This window comes from Apteryx rowi, unplaced genomic scaffold (assembly GCF_003343035.1).
Source record: "Apteryx rowi isolate R43461 unplaced genomic scaffold, aptRow1 scaffold_79, whole genome shotgun sequence".
NCBI classification, from domain to species: Eukaryota; Metazoa; Chordata; class Aves; order Apterygiformes; family Apterygidae; genus Apteryx; species Apteryx rowi.
This window is the reverse complement of record NW_020451082.1, coordinates 2,141,819-2,155,488: the sequence shown is the minus strand read 5'-3', so window position 1 is coordinate 2,155,488 and position 13,670 is coordinate 2,141,819. Positions and strand designations below refer to the sequence as shown.

At 35.0% G+C, this 13,670-nt stretch overlaps 1 protein-coding gene across 3 annotated transcripts in view; it reads left to right on the top strand.

Moving 5' to 3' along the window:
* Positions 1 to 13,670, top strand: part of GPATCH2 (G-patch domain containing 2) — a 131,971-nt gene that overhangs the window by 61,664 nt on the left and 56,637 nt on the right. The window contains exon 6 of one of the 3 annotated variants that reach the window (XM_026088848.1): positions 41 to 140. The exons of the other annotated variants lie outside the window; for them this stretch is intronic. Within the exon in view, the coding sequence (XP_025944633.1) occupies positions 41 to 61 (21 nt within the window). The 3' untranslated portion in view covers positions 62 to 140. Of the gene's footprint in view, positions 1 to 40; positions 141 to 13,670 lie in introns of those variants that run through there. 3 annotated transcript variants of the gene reach the window in all.

Below are 13,670 nucleotides of genomic sequence, written 5' to 3'. Positions count from 1 at the left end.
CTTCAATTTCTTCTTACATTGATGCTCTTTTTTTGCACAGACTATCTGTATCTTGCAGTGAAGGAAAGTTGTTCACCTGTACTGGAAACCTCATGACTGAGGAGACCTTAAATCGTTTTCCCTATTGGATACTTCTGTATTTGGAAACTGAATAAATAATGCTCTTAAAAAAAAAAAAAAAAACTTCAAAACAATTTGGTCTGTCTCTTACTTGTTTGACCTCTGGTGAGGGGGGAGAGGGGGGATGGGGGGAGAGCAGAGACTTTCTGGATGCAATGAGTTACTTGAAAGGGAAATGTGAAAATCCATCGATGGTATTTTAATAATGCTGGGTCATGTTGAATTCTGAATAATTGAATGATTTGGTGTATGTTTGCATTTCCATACAAGACTTTGCTGGAAAATACCTTTTTAATGACTGGCTTGAAGCCTGAACTATTTTTTATAACCTCAATGTTCATCTGGTAGTTCTGTAAGTCTGAGAGTGTGTATTAAGTTTACACTTATTAAATTCTTAATAGATATAACACAATTCTCTCTAAATAATGTAAYATAGCTGACATATGAAGAGAAAGGATATGAAGATCTAACAATACCAAAAAATTTAACAATGATATTTCTTGAGATTCCACTTAAACAACATACATAACCATTACCCAGATCAGACTTGCATTTTATTTTTATTTTTCTAAAGCTGCAGCTTTTGAATAATTTTTCAGTAAGAGCATTTCTGTTGTGTTTACTTGTTATTTACTGTGAGGTTCTAGTTAACCCTTTTTATTGATGACTTTCAGCCCAGGATAAGCCTGAACAGAATTTTAATTTTTTTTTTCCCCTTCATGAAGTCACCTGACTGAAACCTTGAATTGTTCCCCTCCTCGCCACCCCCCTTTAAATAACTGCCTATAATGAACAGCAGAAGCATTACTCTTGGTTTCCTTATATTGAGTTTTAGGATTTTCAGAATATAGAGAAATTGGCAGGTTTTCTTAGCCATATATCTGTGATTGCTAATAGAAGACAAATCTATACTTCCAACAGTTTCTCACTTTAGATAACAGTAATTGTTTTAATGATGAAAAAATGAAGTGGGTATTGGGAGTATTATATTAAAACCTGAAAATATATTGATAAGTAGTGGGTAAGGTGGAGTTAATGAGAGGGCAGTGTTGTTCTGTCAAGACAGCATTTGCTTTTTTGCAATGAATTTAGCTTTTAAGTATATTTGTGAATATTTGTGAATACTACAGAAAACTCTTTTGACTTATTTAACACATTGTGCCTAATGTTGTTCTGTAGTCTTAAAGTCTGTCTGCAACATACACACCCCTTATACTTGAGTTGACATTAGTTGTTTATAGATAGATATTAGATTAAGTAGGTTTTAGTATGTAAATACAAAAGAATTACAATGCTGACTCACTAGATTCTAAGGCAGGTGTAAGGCTTTATTACCTTGTTCCTGAAGTTCTAATTCACAAACATTCTGAAATGTTTTAGTGTTGTATACTATAACTATAGGTGAAATCTGGCATTCCAAAATGCCCAAAATAATGGTTCTGAATAGATAAGAAGTAACATTGTTGGTATTTGCTGTGGATGCTTGTCATGACTTGTGGAGCTCTGTGAATGTTGGGCTGCCCTAGCTGGTGACCTCATAATTTCCAGAAGCAGGTGGAGGTGGCAATTATAGCTATGGCCACTATCTTGAACCTTCTGTAGTAGGTGATGAATTGTAAATGGCTGGACCCAGTGCACAACAATAAACTCAAATAAATCTTCAATGTGTAATAATGACAAGACTGAAAGACTGGCAGTTATAACAAGGCTGCTGTTGTCACCCACTTTACTGTAGCCTTGATATCCATCATTATCAGCTGGAGCTAGCTCAAGAGTCGGACAAGAAGGTCTGAAGAAGGATGAGTTGTTTGCGCTGAAGCGTCCAGTAGGTCCCATCTGGCAGAGAGTAAATGGGATTTTTTTGCCTGTTCACTGGGCCAGAGCTGTCCATCATTTTGGGCAGATATCTGATCACTTCATGCTGTGGGACAATATGGCTTTGTGCTGTTTGGTACAGCAATGGCAATTAAAATAACTAAATTTTTCATTTACTTCAAGCTTCTGTTTTACCTTAGCCAAAGGTGATCTAAGAAGTGATCTTTGCATTAAAAAAGCTTTTTGTTTCTTTGAGCCAAGAAGTCAAGCTAGACCAATCAATGCAAAGTTAGTAAAAACTTTTAAGTTGTAATGTGAAAAGGTTCAGAAATATATGCACAGTGGAATTTTTTTGTCTGTATCTGTTTTACCAGCAGGATGCTTTAGATTGCCTGAAAAAATCAAAGCAGAACCAATAAATATGTAAAAATGCAAAAATATTGTAAATGCTACTGCAGAAATAGTAGGGTGGTTTAGCCCCTAGCAAGTTTCTTGTAATTACTGTAAATCCTAATTGTCTTAATGCATCTTAACCTGATACTTTTCTTTGCTAAACACTGGGCTACTGCGTTTACATCACACATGTAGCTTTCAAATGTATTTATCAGACAAGCATGAAGGATTATTTTAAAAAAGGAGATGATGTGCACCAGAAATAAAAACCTGAAAACTGAGTACTACTTAGTTTAACATGGCAGTTTATCTAATATTCATTTGATCTTTAGACATTTCAATGAGATCATAGGATTAATCAACATAACATGTTAATCAGCAAATTCCAGATTGATTTTTTTTCTCCCTTAGATGTGTAGCAGTTCTTGAACATAACAGTTGAGTTTATTGAATATTAATTTATGAAGTCAATATAATTACACTTTGTAAATTTGTTTTGTTTTTGTGTTATAAGATACTTAGTTGCAAGGGAAAAAAAATCCCATCAGATGTCATTTTAAAATGAAGGTGATTTTGTTAGTGAGAATTTTATAATGTCTAGATTGCAAGCTGCTTAAAAGCAGTTTCTTCTATACAGCTGTCTTCCTTTACATTTATAGTAGGTTCTTAAAAAGCTTAATTCCAGCTTTAAAAGATTCAAAGCTGTAAAGTAATGAATTATATGTAAAGTCAGGTGTTCTTTTAAGTGCAATGGGACAACATTATTCTAGGTTGTATATTCTCTTGTTTATATTTCAAGTGTTACACTTTATAAACATTCTCAGCTGTGTGATAATAGTCATTTTACAAACATTCTAATGTCTGTGATGATTATAAGAAAAATCTTTTGAGATTTCTGTCCTTCCACAATGCAGGTTCAATAACTGAGGTCCAGGCCAACTGACATATCATCATTCATTTTTTCTTTATTTTGCAATAAATCTTTAAGCCTAGAGGCACCAGACCCATGCAGATTTCTCTGCATTTTAGTGTCTTGACAGAATAACAATTTCCAAATTTAAAGCAGCAGCATATTGTATTCCATCTCTATAGACTTGGCTCAAAACAGCAGTAGCCGCATGAAAATATATGTCAAGAACACTGTTTTCTCATATTGGAATTTAGGCAATTTGTTTTCAGTCAGAGAGCTGCTTCTAACCTATTTTTGGAGCCCCTCTGTGGCCTGACCATACGTTCTAACATAATTTATGGTGGCACTGTAACATATGGACTTTTCATCATTGTCCAGCTGAAATCCTCCGTTGGACATGGATGCTACCCACATACACAAGCTCCCAAAGCAGGTATTTTAGGGTACTGTTTAGTTTTGTGTAAGCTGTGTTTATCAGTCTGTGTGGCATGGAGTTAGCATTGTTCTGTGGCTTTTACACAGTAATGAGATTTTTTTTGTGCATTCTGGCTGCAAATTGTCGATTAAATTTGCAACTTTTAGCAAATAAGCTAAATAAATACTGATTATCATGTTGTAATGTGTCATGACAGTACCAGAAAAAAGCCATAAAGCTTCAGGTTGTCATTGGGCTGGGCAACATGGAAACAGTAAATGATAATCCTAAACCTAGGGAGCTTTACACTTTTAAATACCTAGGACTGTAAAAGCAGGAAGCAAAAGGATTATTTCACAAATAGTAAAACCAAAACAGTAGTGTGTTTGTATCAGGTGTGTTTTATTTCTATTACTTTTTGGTAGGACTGGGTTGCATAAATTGAAAAAGCAGAAAGACAGGAAGGGACTAATGTGTGAAAAATGAAGGGGTAGTAGGGTAGAATGGAAAGAGTTTAGTGAAGTCATTCAATATAATTAAATTGAAGGAGAAACAAGAGAATGTTTATTTAAAAAATAAAAAGTACTTTTTTTCTTCCCTGTAACAACTGATGTAGCAAATGGTATGCAAATGACATTAAGAGTTTTGTGGAAATATAACTGGGAACTGAGAAGCAATACAAGCATTAATATTTAAGTAACATTTGTTAATGTTGCCTAATATTCATGTTTTTAAAAATGTTATAAAAATATTTCTCTGTATACCTGACCTTCTTATTTAAGTCTGTGTCAGACTGAATTGAAGCGCTGAGAAATATTAAAAATTATTTGCTGTGGAAGGAAGATACAATTCTTTTCATTCCTTATTTTTTCTTCTTCTGATGTCTTCATTTTCTGTATGTACTAAATCTAACTTGTAATACTTAGAAGGTGAAGAAATTTTGATCGACTGCATGTTTCCAAAAAGTGGCTATATTCTTCCACTGAGTAATGACCGACTCATTTACTCTGGAAGCATGGAAGACTGTCCTAGGTTTGGTCCGTTTGCTGTTTTTTATTTTTTACTGTCATCAGAGGATTATAGTAAGACCACTAAGAGGATAGCAAGACTGAAAAGACTTAAACACCTATAAACTACACTTCAATGAGGGGGAAATGAGGGGAAAAAAAAAAAACCTTTGTTCCTTTCCCTGGTGTCCTATACAATGTAAGTGTCAGTGGTTACGCATTTCATGTTGGCCAAAAAAAAAAAAATCAGATACAGAATGAAGAGATGCAGAGAATTAGCAAGTATAGAGATATATTTGAAACCCCATCTGCTGGTGCAGAGCTTAGGCACTTGAGGCAGGGTTGTAGACAGGTTCCTTTCATGAAACAGAATTCAGGTTTCAGAGTCTTCTCAGGAAAAGCGTGCCTAAAGCTGCATAGGTGCCCTTGGAGACAGTGGCTGCGGTGGTCATGGCAGAAGCATCATCCCAGTCTCTGCATTAATCGTTTAGCGTTTGGAGTACTCCTCAGGAAAAGTGCAAGCTCTAGGGTCTTTGCCCATTTTAGCTAGTGAAGCTGTTTAACCCACATCTTGCATCTGACACAACAGTATCTTTACCAGTTCCTAGAGTTGTGTGTGGATACCCTTCTCTCTTCCCACTGAAGTTGTGTCACTGGGTGGAGTGGAAGGTAAGATTTGTGGACAAGAAGGAAAGCAAGCAAGAACACATTGTTGGAAGAACTCCTAGATTTCCATTCTCCTAGAATTATTTCTGGGATTTCTCCAATGACTGTCTATTGTAATTTTGTAATGTGTGAATCTACACCCAGGACAGTTTATACATACACCAGATTATCCTGCAGTAACAAAATATTTTTCATAGATAGGAGTAACCAATACCTTGCAGGTACGCACACTAATTCAAGAGTTAGAAAGTGATTGTGTAGCTGCAAAAGATGAGCAGGCTTCGGGTCACCAAGGTGTGACACTGACAGGGAGCAGTTCCCAGGTTCTGTTCCAAATGAACTTTTGATATGTTTCGTCTCTGCTTTGGGAGAGAGAAGTAGCCTGGAATAATACCTTTGAAAGAGTTTCAAGTTCTGCTCTAGGTAGTTCTCTGATAACTCTACACCTTCTTCAGTTTGGTCTTCTGGCTAGGTGGGATTTTTTGGTTTTGGGGGTTTGTTTGTTTTTTCTCTTTAAGGTCCCTTTGCTTATCTTGAATATCCTTGCTGGTCAGTTTAGCCATGTGACAACAAGAGTCATTCTTGAGAAAACACAAACACTTGATAATCTAGTAATTTCTAGGTTTCTGGATTGGTCCTAATTTAAACAGCATCTTAAGAGAATCAGAACATACTGCATCCCTCTAGTGTGTAATTCAAACATAGTGTCTAGAACTCTGGTAATAATCTATAATATTTGGCATCAGAAATCTAAACGCTTGTAATATTTATTAATTGAATCAAAGACCAGTGGTTACATTTAGTGTGCGATGGAATTCTCTTGTTAATATGCTGAAGTTGAGAGATACTGCAGTAATGCATTTTTAGAACCTACATGTTGTAGAATGTCAGTATTCTCCAGATAAGCCCAGGACGTGTTGTACTGTAATAATATTCTTCTCTTCTACAACACTGCAGCTCCCTGTTTTTTTACACAGCAGCGCTATTAGTATATAAAGAATTGGCACAAACAAAGCACATGAATTCATAATGTTCATAACAAGCTGCTGTTTAACAAAAATTATGATGAAAACAGTATGGCAGGTATCTTCTAGTCTATTCTCAGCAATACAAGTTATGTTTTGATTCAGTACATTCAACACCTAGTTTTACTTGCAACAATCATTTCTGTTTATTCAGTTGTTCCCTGGTTGATCTTTATACCATAAAAAATTGCTCAGGGTTTTAAAACTTTATAAACATCATGCCGGTCTAACAGGATATCTGTTCTAACATGTCTTGCCTGCTTTTTTCTTTTGTTCCAATTGTGTTTATATTTAAAAAGCATAAATAATTCCAACCAAAGAAGAAATGGAAACTGCTATGGTAGTACCTTGTTTTGCTCATTTTGTACAGACATATTACATCTTAAATAGTTTAATTTTTCTTCAATATGGTTAGCAAAAGCACCTTTTATGATAAGAGCAACTACACCAGGAACTGGCTTGAAAGTATATATTTGTTTCATGGTAAAGTTCAGACTGTTAACCCAGGTACATAACATTACTGCTATTTTATTGATACCAGTACTGGTTGCTTTGTTATCTGTACTGTTTGTATTTGCAAGCAGTTGTAATGTAGAAGAAAAACATTTCATCATATAAATCTGCAATGTGAGCTAGTTTATTGGATATAATCCACAAATTATATTGTGAAAGACTTCAGAATTGCTTAGAATGGTCTTGCATCATGTCAAGCAAAGTTTTCAGAAAGACTGTGTAATTATATATAATTGTATAATTGCACATCTAAATTATTATATTTCTTACTAAGCTAGTTGTATGTATCTGCACTAATTATACTACCAAAATGTTTAATTACTAAATTACAGTTACATATTAGAGGCGAGGGGGGGGGGGAAAAACACCCTTTAATCCACCAGCTGAAAATAAGTTTATAGTTAGCATTCTACAGGCATAGGGTTTTTTTTTTTTAAATAAATATATTTTAGATAGAAATGATGGCATGCCATTGTGGTGGTCTTAGTTTGAATAAAAATAACAAAATGGTGGTCTGAGAGAGAACAGATGGGAATTATTCATGATAATATAGCTGAAACCAGCATAGAAATATATCAGCAGTTGGAATAATAAAAAGAATTTAATGTAGTATATAATATTGGGTTTTAATCATTATAAGAAAGTACAAATAAGGCCAGTTTTCATAGCAAGAAATTGTCCTCAAATAGTCTTTATTCCCATCTCTCACACTTTCACCCTTGTCTATAATACTCCAGTACACTATCTGGCCTTTCATTATTTTAGTTTTTATTTATTTCATATAGATGGCCTCCTTTTTCTTCTTTTTTTAATCACTGCAGAGAGTGCTACCAGCCTTTGTCATTTCAGTCAATAGTGTATGTCAGCTTTGACTTAGATTTCTTTCTAAATCGTATTGTTTGCTTGTCTCACTAAGAAACGGTCTTTCTTTTTCTTTCTAGTTTTAATCTTTTGCTCAGGCTCCCATTTTTCTGTTTTTTCTGTTACTGTTTCTTCTCTAGTCTTGACAAAATCATTCTTGCCTGTTTATATCTATTTAGAATGCCGTTAAAAAGATGGTTTTCTTAGCTGAATATCTTTGCCACATCATCCTTTCTCTGTATTCCCTTTCCCATTCGTTCAAATATAAGGTACTTTTTCTTTCTCTTAGGATCATTTGGATTCACTTTTTGCAGCCAGAAATCCAGTGCAGCCTGGTCTCTGAATTTAAAACATGGTTGAAGATTTACATTGTTGGAAATTTACATGTTATTTTCTCTTGCACCACGTAGTCCTGTGCACAATATAGTAAGGTTGCAATTTCATCTTGCTGCCTTTTGTTTGTTCAACTACGTCTAATACAAATGCAGTTGAATTGTCACCTTAACACCAAGGGTAATTCAGTTTAGCAAAAGCAGCTCTTCCAATGTGATGAAGTAGTCTTTAGTCAGTCTTACTGGTGTGTGCTGTCACTTCCTTTCCAGTTCAGACCCTCAAAGTCAGTTCTTCAGTATGTTTCTTTAAAAATAGAGAGTCACCATTCTGGGGGCCTCCCTATGCATTTTGCTCCGGTCATCCATGATCATAGGAAAAGTTGTTGTTTTTTTTCTTTTTTTTTTCATCTAAATCTCCTTTATTGCCGTCTTGAGCCTATTACTCCAGTAAGTATGGGTGACAATTTATAAGCTTTTTTTATAGCAACTTACTGTATTTGAAGCCCCTTATGTCATGCTTTCCCTCTGTCTTCTTCAAACTGTAGTATGAGGAACCAATGTTCTATCACCATTGCTCAGTCACTTTGTTCCTAGAACATGTCTTGTTCATGAGACTATTGGCTGTTTTGTAGCATGTCTTTTTTTCTTTTTTTTTTTTTTTTAACAATATATGCCCGTGAAAGAGTGGAGAAAGCCCTCACCATAACAGTGTTTTGATGAATTAGTATTTTCTGAGAAAGGGAGGTGGAAATTTAACTAAATAATTCAGAATCACCAAAAAGCAGCAGCCTGTTTCAACTAACGGGTCAATTTGAGAGAACTGTAAAATCTGATTTGTCTATACTTGCCACAATATCAACTTTTACATTGCCTGCATACTATCCACTGTGATTTTTATTTTTTTTCCAGTTTGACATTCTTAACTTGATTCTGTTTAGTATCCATATCAAACTCCTGTGGAGTGCTACTAGGAATACATCTATTGGAATAAGATTCCCTATATTTAATAATTTCTAAAGGTGATCAGCTGTGATTTTGATCCATTTTATATACCAGGTGGTGTATTGTTTTTTGACTAATGATAATTTTTAATAAACCTGTCATGCTGTATCAAGTCAGATTCTTCACAGAATTCTTGAGACTTAGGTGTACTTCATGACCCTCCTGAGGCAGCAAATGCATTAAGCTTAAAGCAGTAGTGATAACTTGGTTGATGAGACTTAAGACATCTTCCAAACATGCCAATAGAGTATGTGAGAGGGCATCCTCTTTATTAGAAAAGAGATGGTGTCTTGCACCAAGGCTGAGTAATAAACCTTATCCTTTTTTGTGATCACCCTGTGTGGTGGTGTGTTTACTTTGCTTGTATAATTAACACCTAAGTAAGTTCAGAATAGGATAAAGAACAGTTTTATTTTTTGCCAAAGAGGTGCTCGTGTATTCCACAAGGATAGCAGATATTTAAGCAGGGAAAGTAATCACCTTTTTTAATCTGTTAACTTCACTGAGTAGATGCAGACCAGCTGATGTGCCTTGATACCTGGCTTCTCAATTGTTACTTCTGTGGATGAACTCTGGGTCCTTCCTATCCACTCATCACTGACAGTTCCTTAGCCTTAGTTTTCGTGGAAAAGTATTCTTGCTACAGTTTCTGAGCTTGAGCCCTTATTCTTTCCAGTAGGTAATTGTATGTTTGAGGAAGGTGTTCTCTGACATCAGTTCCTAAATGTCTCATTTCTTTTGTGAAGATTGGAAAAGGGAGATGGTTATAAGAGGGAGTTTTGTGTGTGTATTTGTTTTTAGTGACTGACTAGCTAGTGGCCTGATGATAATTGAAAAAACTTTAAGTTATTAAAAAAAAGGAGTTTTTACTCATCTTGAAATTTCCTCATATGATTCCTGATGTTTGAGTGTGCTTCTAGGGTTGTACATTCCCTTTAAAAGGGAGTACCTTTTGTCTCTTGGTCAGTATTGTGTTCCTAAGGGACAGAGCATACTGTATTTCTAAATACATGCTTTCAGAAAAAGAAATCTTTTTAAAAAAGGCACAGGACACACACATTGTGTACAGATATCTTCATTTCTTCTTTAAGATTGTGCTACATAACATTAGCATATGAAATAAAATTCTCAATACGTGAGATATTCATTAAATTCACAAGTTTTTATCAAGATCATATTTTATGGAGGATACAAATCCAAAATAGAATGTTATAAAAACAATGAGAAACTCTTCAGGAACATTGTGCTTTATACAGTATGTATAGATTATACATTATAAATTAAACTATATAAACAATCAAGCAATCATGTCTTTCAGTGTTATCTATTGCCATCATTCCCCATGCATTGAGGCTCTCACTATAGCTATTACTATAAAACGTTCCCTAAGTACATAAAGGCTCTAATCGTTAAGATTTTTATTACCAGCCACACATACAGAGCCGCAAATTGCCTTGTTTCAGATTTATTATGTATTACTCCAGAAATTCTATAAAGATCAAAAGAACTGATTACAATGTTGACCTTTGCATTAACTCATCTGAATTTAAATTCAAGTGTTTGATTTGGGAAAATAAGTCCATTTATCATAGGTCTGCTACTGAGGGGATTGTGCAGCCCTGATTGGGAGTGCTGAGACCAAATTTATTTATTGAGCATGGTCTTGAAAATTGTTTGTAGGACAAGAGGAGCAAAAGTTTGACCTGCCGTTGTGTTGTACCTAGGGAACAATGTGGCAGCTGCCCTTTTCAAATATCTAGTAGTCAGTCTGTTTGTTCTTGCTGACAGAGACAAAAGATATTAAAAATTCATATATATTATAACTATTTTCAAAATGTGAACAAATGAGCCTTTTCTCACTGTGAGATAATTAACTGTTCAATACAAAGGTTATAGTCTATCCGTATGGAAGAAGACAGGAAGTATTCTGGATCTTAAGATTTCCTTTCTCAAGTCCATCTGAGGTTTACTGTCCTGTAAACATAAATATTTACAGGTGTACATTTTAGAACTGGCTCTTCAGCTACTATAAGGATTAAAGTTTTATTTCATTATAGTAATGTGCATATTTATACCAGCTGAAAAGCTAGTCCCTTCAAAAAAGTAAACAAAGGTTACAAGAAATCAAAACTAACAGAGCAGAAAGTAACATATTTGTACAATGTCTTTTCCATGGTGTTCACTTTTTTCATGAAATACTAGAGTTGGTTAGCTTATTTGTCAAATAAGAGCAACTTACGGTGTAAAATGTTGGGATTTTCAGTTTTGTGAGCTTGAGCTGAGATATCAATGTGTGACGTAATTTACTAGTTAAAGATGATATTTCAACTCTGTTTTGAAATAAGGATGTAATATTCAGTGCAAGTTTTAGGTAATTAAATTCAGATGGAATATAAGTCTTTATCTATTCACAGTGTAGCAGTAACAGTTCTACAAACAGTGCCCGATGATAGGTACAGCTGTATGTAAAACAAGAAATTTGTCATTTACTTGCATATGTTCTCTTAATCTTAGGTTGATAAATGCAGAAGAGCTAAGATGATGTATCTGTTAGTTGTGTTAATACTATATTTGATTTTTAGTTTTCTGTTAAGGAAAACATATATTATACTGAACTGTTTTAATGGAAAAAGCTTGGGTTAAAACTACACTGGGAATGTTGGGCATGTTTCTCCAGTTAAGTGTTTGTAGTAGGTATGTCAGTATGTTCGCTATTTTATTGCAGTGCCATATTCCTGAAATGATTGCATGAAAAGGAGACACCAGTGGAGTTGAAATTTCATTTTTGTTATGGAAATAAGCTTGTCTTGTCACATGGGTTGCAACATTTTTGGACTGCCAAGTCACTTTGGAGAGCTGACAGGAGCAGCAAGTTAATATAAATAAAGTTAATATACACTCCATCCTTAAAGATGTGTTTAAGACATCTAACAAAAGAGGTTTGATTTGGGAGCTTACTCTTCAATGGAGACTTTTTTTATTTATCTGAGTCATAAGGTTGAGAAATTAGATAGTATTAGTAGGAATGCATTTTACATATTAAGAAAAAATCAGCTTTTAGGTTATATATGTATATTATACATTAAGTAAAAATGACACTGCCAACTGAGGATTTTACAGCTCCCATTTTCAAATGTCTTAAAGATAACCCATTTTATTGTTCTGCTACTGTCTAGCATCTTTAAAATTTCTAGTTTTGAAGTCTAGAACTTCACTTTTAAGAATTGGATTCAACTGATGGCTTAACGATGTATGAGGACTGTTTTAATGTGGGGCAGGTGTGAAGGGTGAATGTGAAGGGTGGCAGGTACAACCAGCCCACACTTCTATGGATATGGTCAGCAAAAGAGCAACTTTCAAAACATTTGTGATGGATATTGTCTCATACTAGATTTTTGCTATTCTGTTCATTCTCTCTTCAGTCATCTGTGGTCTAGTAAGAACCTAAGTGCTTCATTAAAATGAATGGTTGCTGATTCTGGGAAGCTAGGTTTTTTGTTTTGTTAGGCCTTTTTTAGTCTTCCACACATTTTCTTATCTACAGCATCATCTGCAGGTTTACGTTTTTCTGATGTAAAGAAATTATTCCAGATTTTGAAGGAAAGAACTCCATTATAACTTATTAGGGGTAAGATTTACAGCTCAAAAATTGTTAGTCGTTTACTTAATCTGACTCCTGAGGAACTGAAAATGTACACTGCTAAAACTTTTACAAACTGCTTTTCCAGAACTGTATAAAATAACAGGTTGGGGGGACACACCAGTGCTGTTTAAATCTCCAGTTTCTTTCCTCAGAAAAGCAGCAATTACTTCTGTGTAGATCAGGGTCTTAAAAGCACAATGGAAAGAAAATATTGTTCATACAGAGCAGATGATGTGCCCAGTCTTTTGACATGAAGACATTCATGGATTCACTCTGACATCAGGTGGAAGGATAACATATACCCTGACACACTGAGATGTTTGGATTAAAAGCAGCTCTTTTATTTAGAAATGCAGTATTTCCAAGCATAACACATTTTGCACAAATTGTATTAAAACAATATACCAACAAAGTCCAGTCCTCAGCAACTTCCTTCAATCACCATGACCTTTCAAAGATTATTAAGATTATTAAGTGACTTCATAATGACTTTGGCCAGCTCCCTCAGCACGTGTGACTGCATCTCATCAGGGCCCATGGACTTGTGTATGTCTAGTTTGTTTTTAAACTGACCTGATCTTCCTCTACTAAGAGAGAGTCTTCCTTGCTCCAGACTTCCCCTCTGGTTTCAGGGGCTTGGGGTTCATGAAGGCTGGTCTTACCAGTAAAGACTGAGGCAAAGAAGATATTCAGTACCTCAGCCTTTTCTGTGTCCTTTTACCAGTAGGCCCATATTTTCCCTAGTCTGCTTTTTTCTGCTTACGTACTTGTAGAAGCTTCGCCTTGCTTTAGTTATGTAGAAGCTTTGTTCTTGAATCACTTCAGAGCACCAAATTGCAGTGATTGCATATGTTGCCTTTCACTGGAAGTATTTTTGCACTTGGTTAACCAAGATCTCATCTAAAGATGAATGGAGACAATTTGAAGAATTCAAGGGGCATGGATAAGTCCCCTAAAAAGAAAGAGGG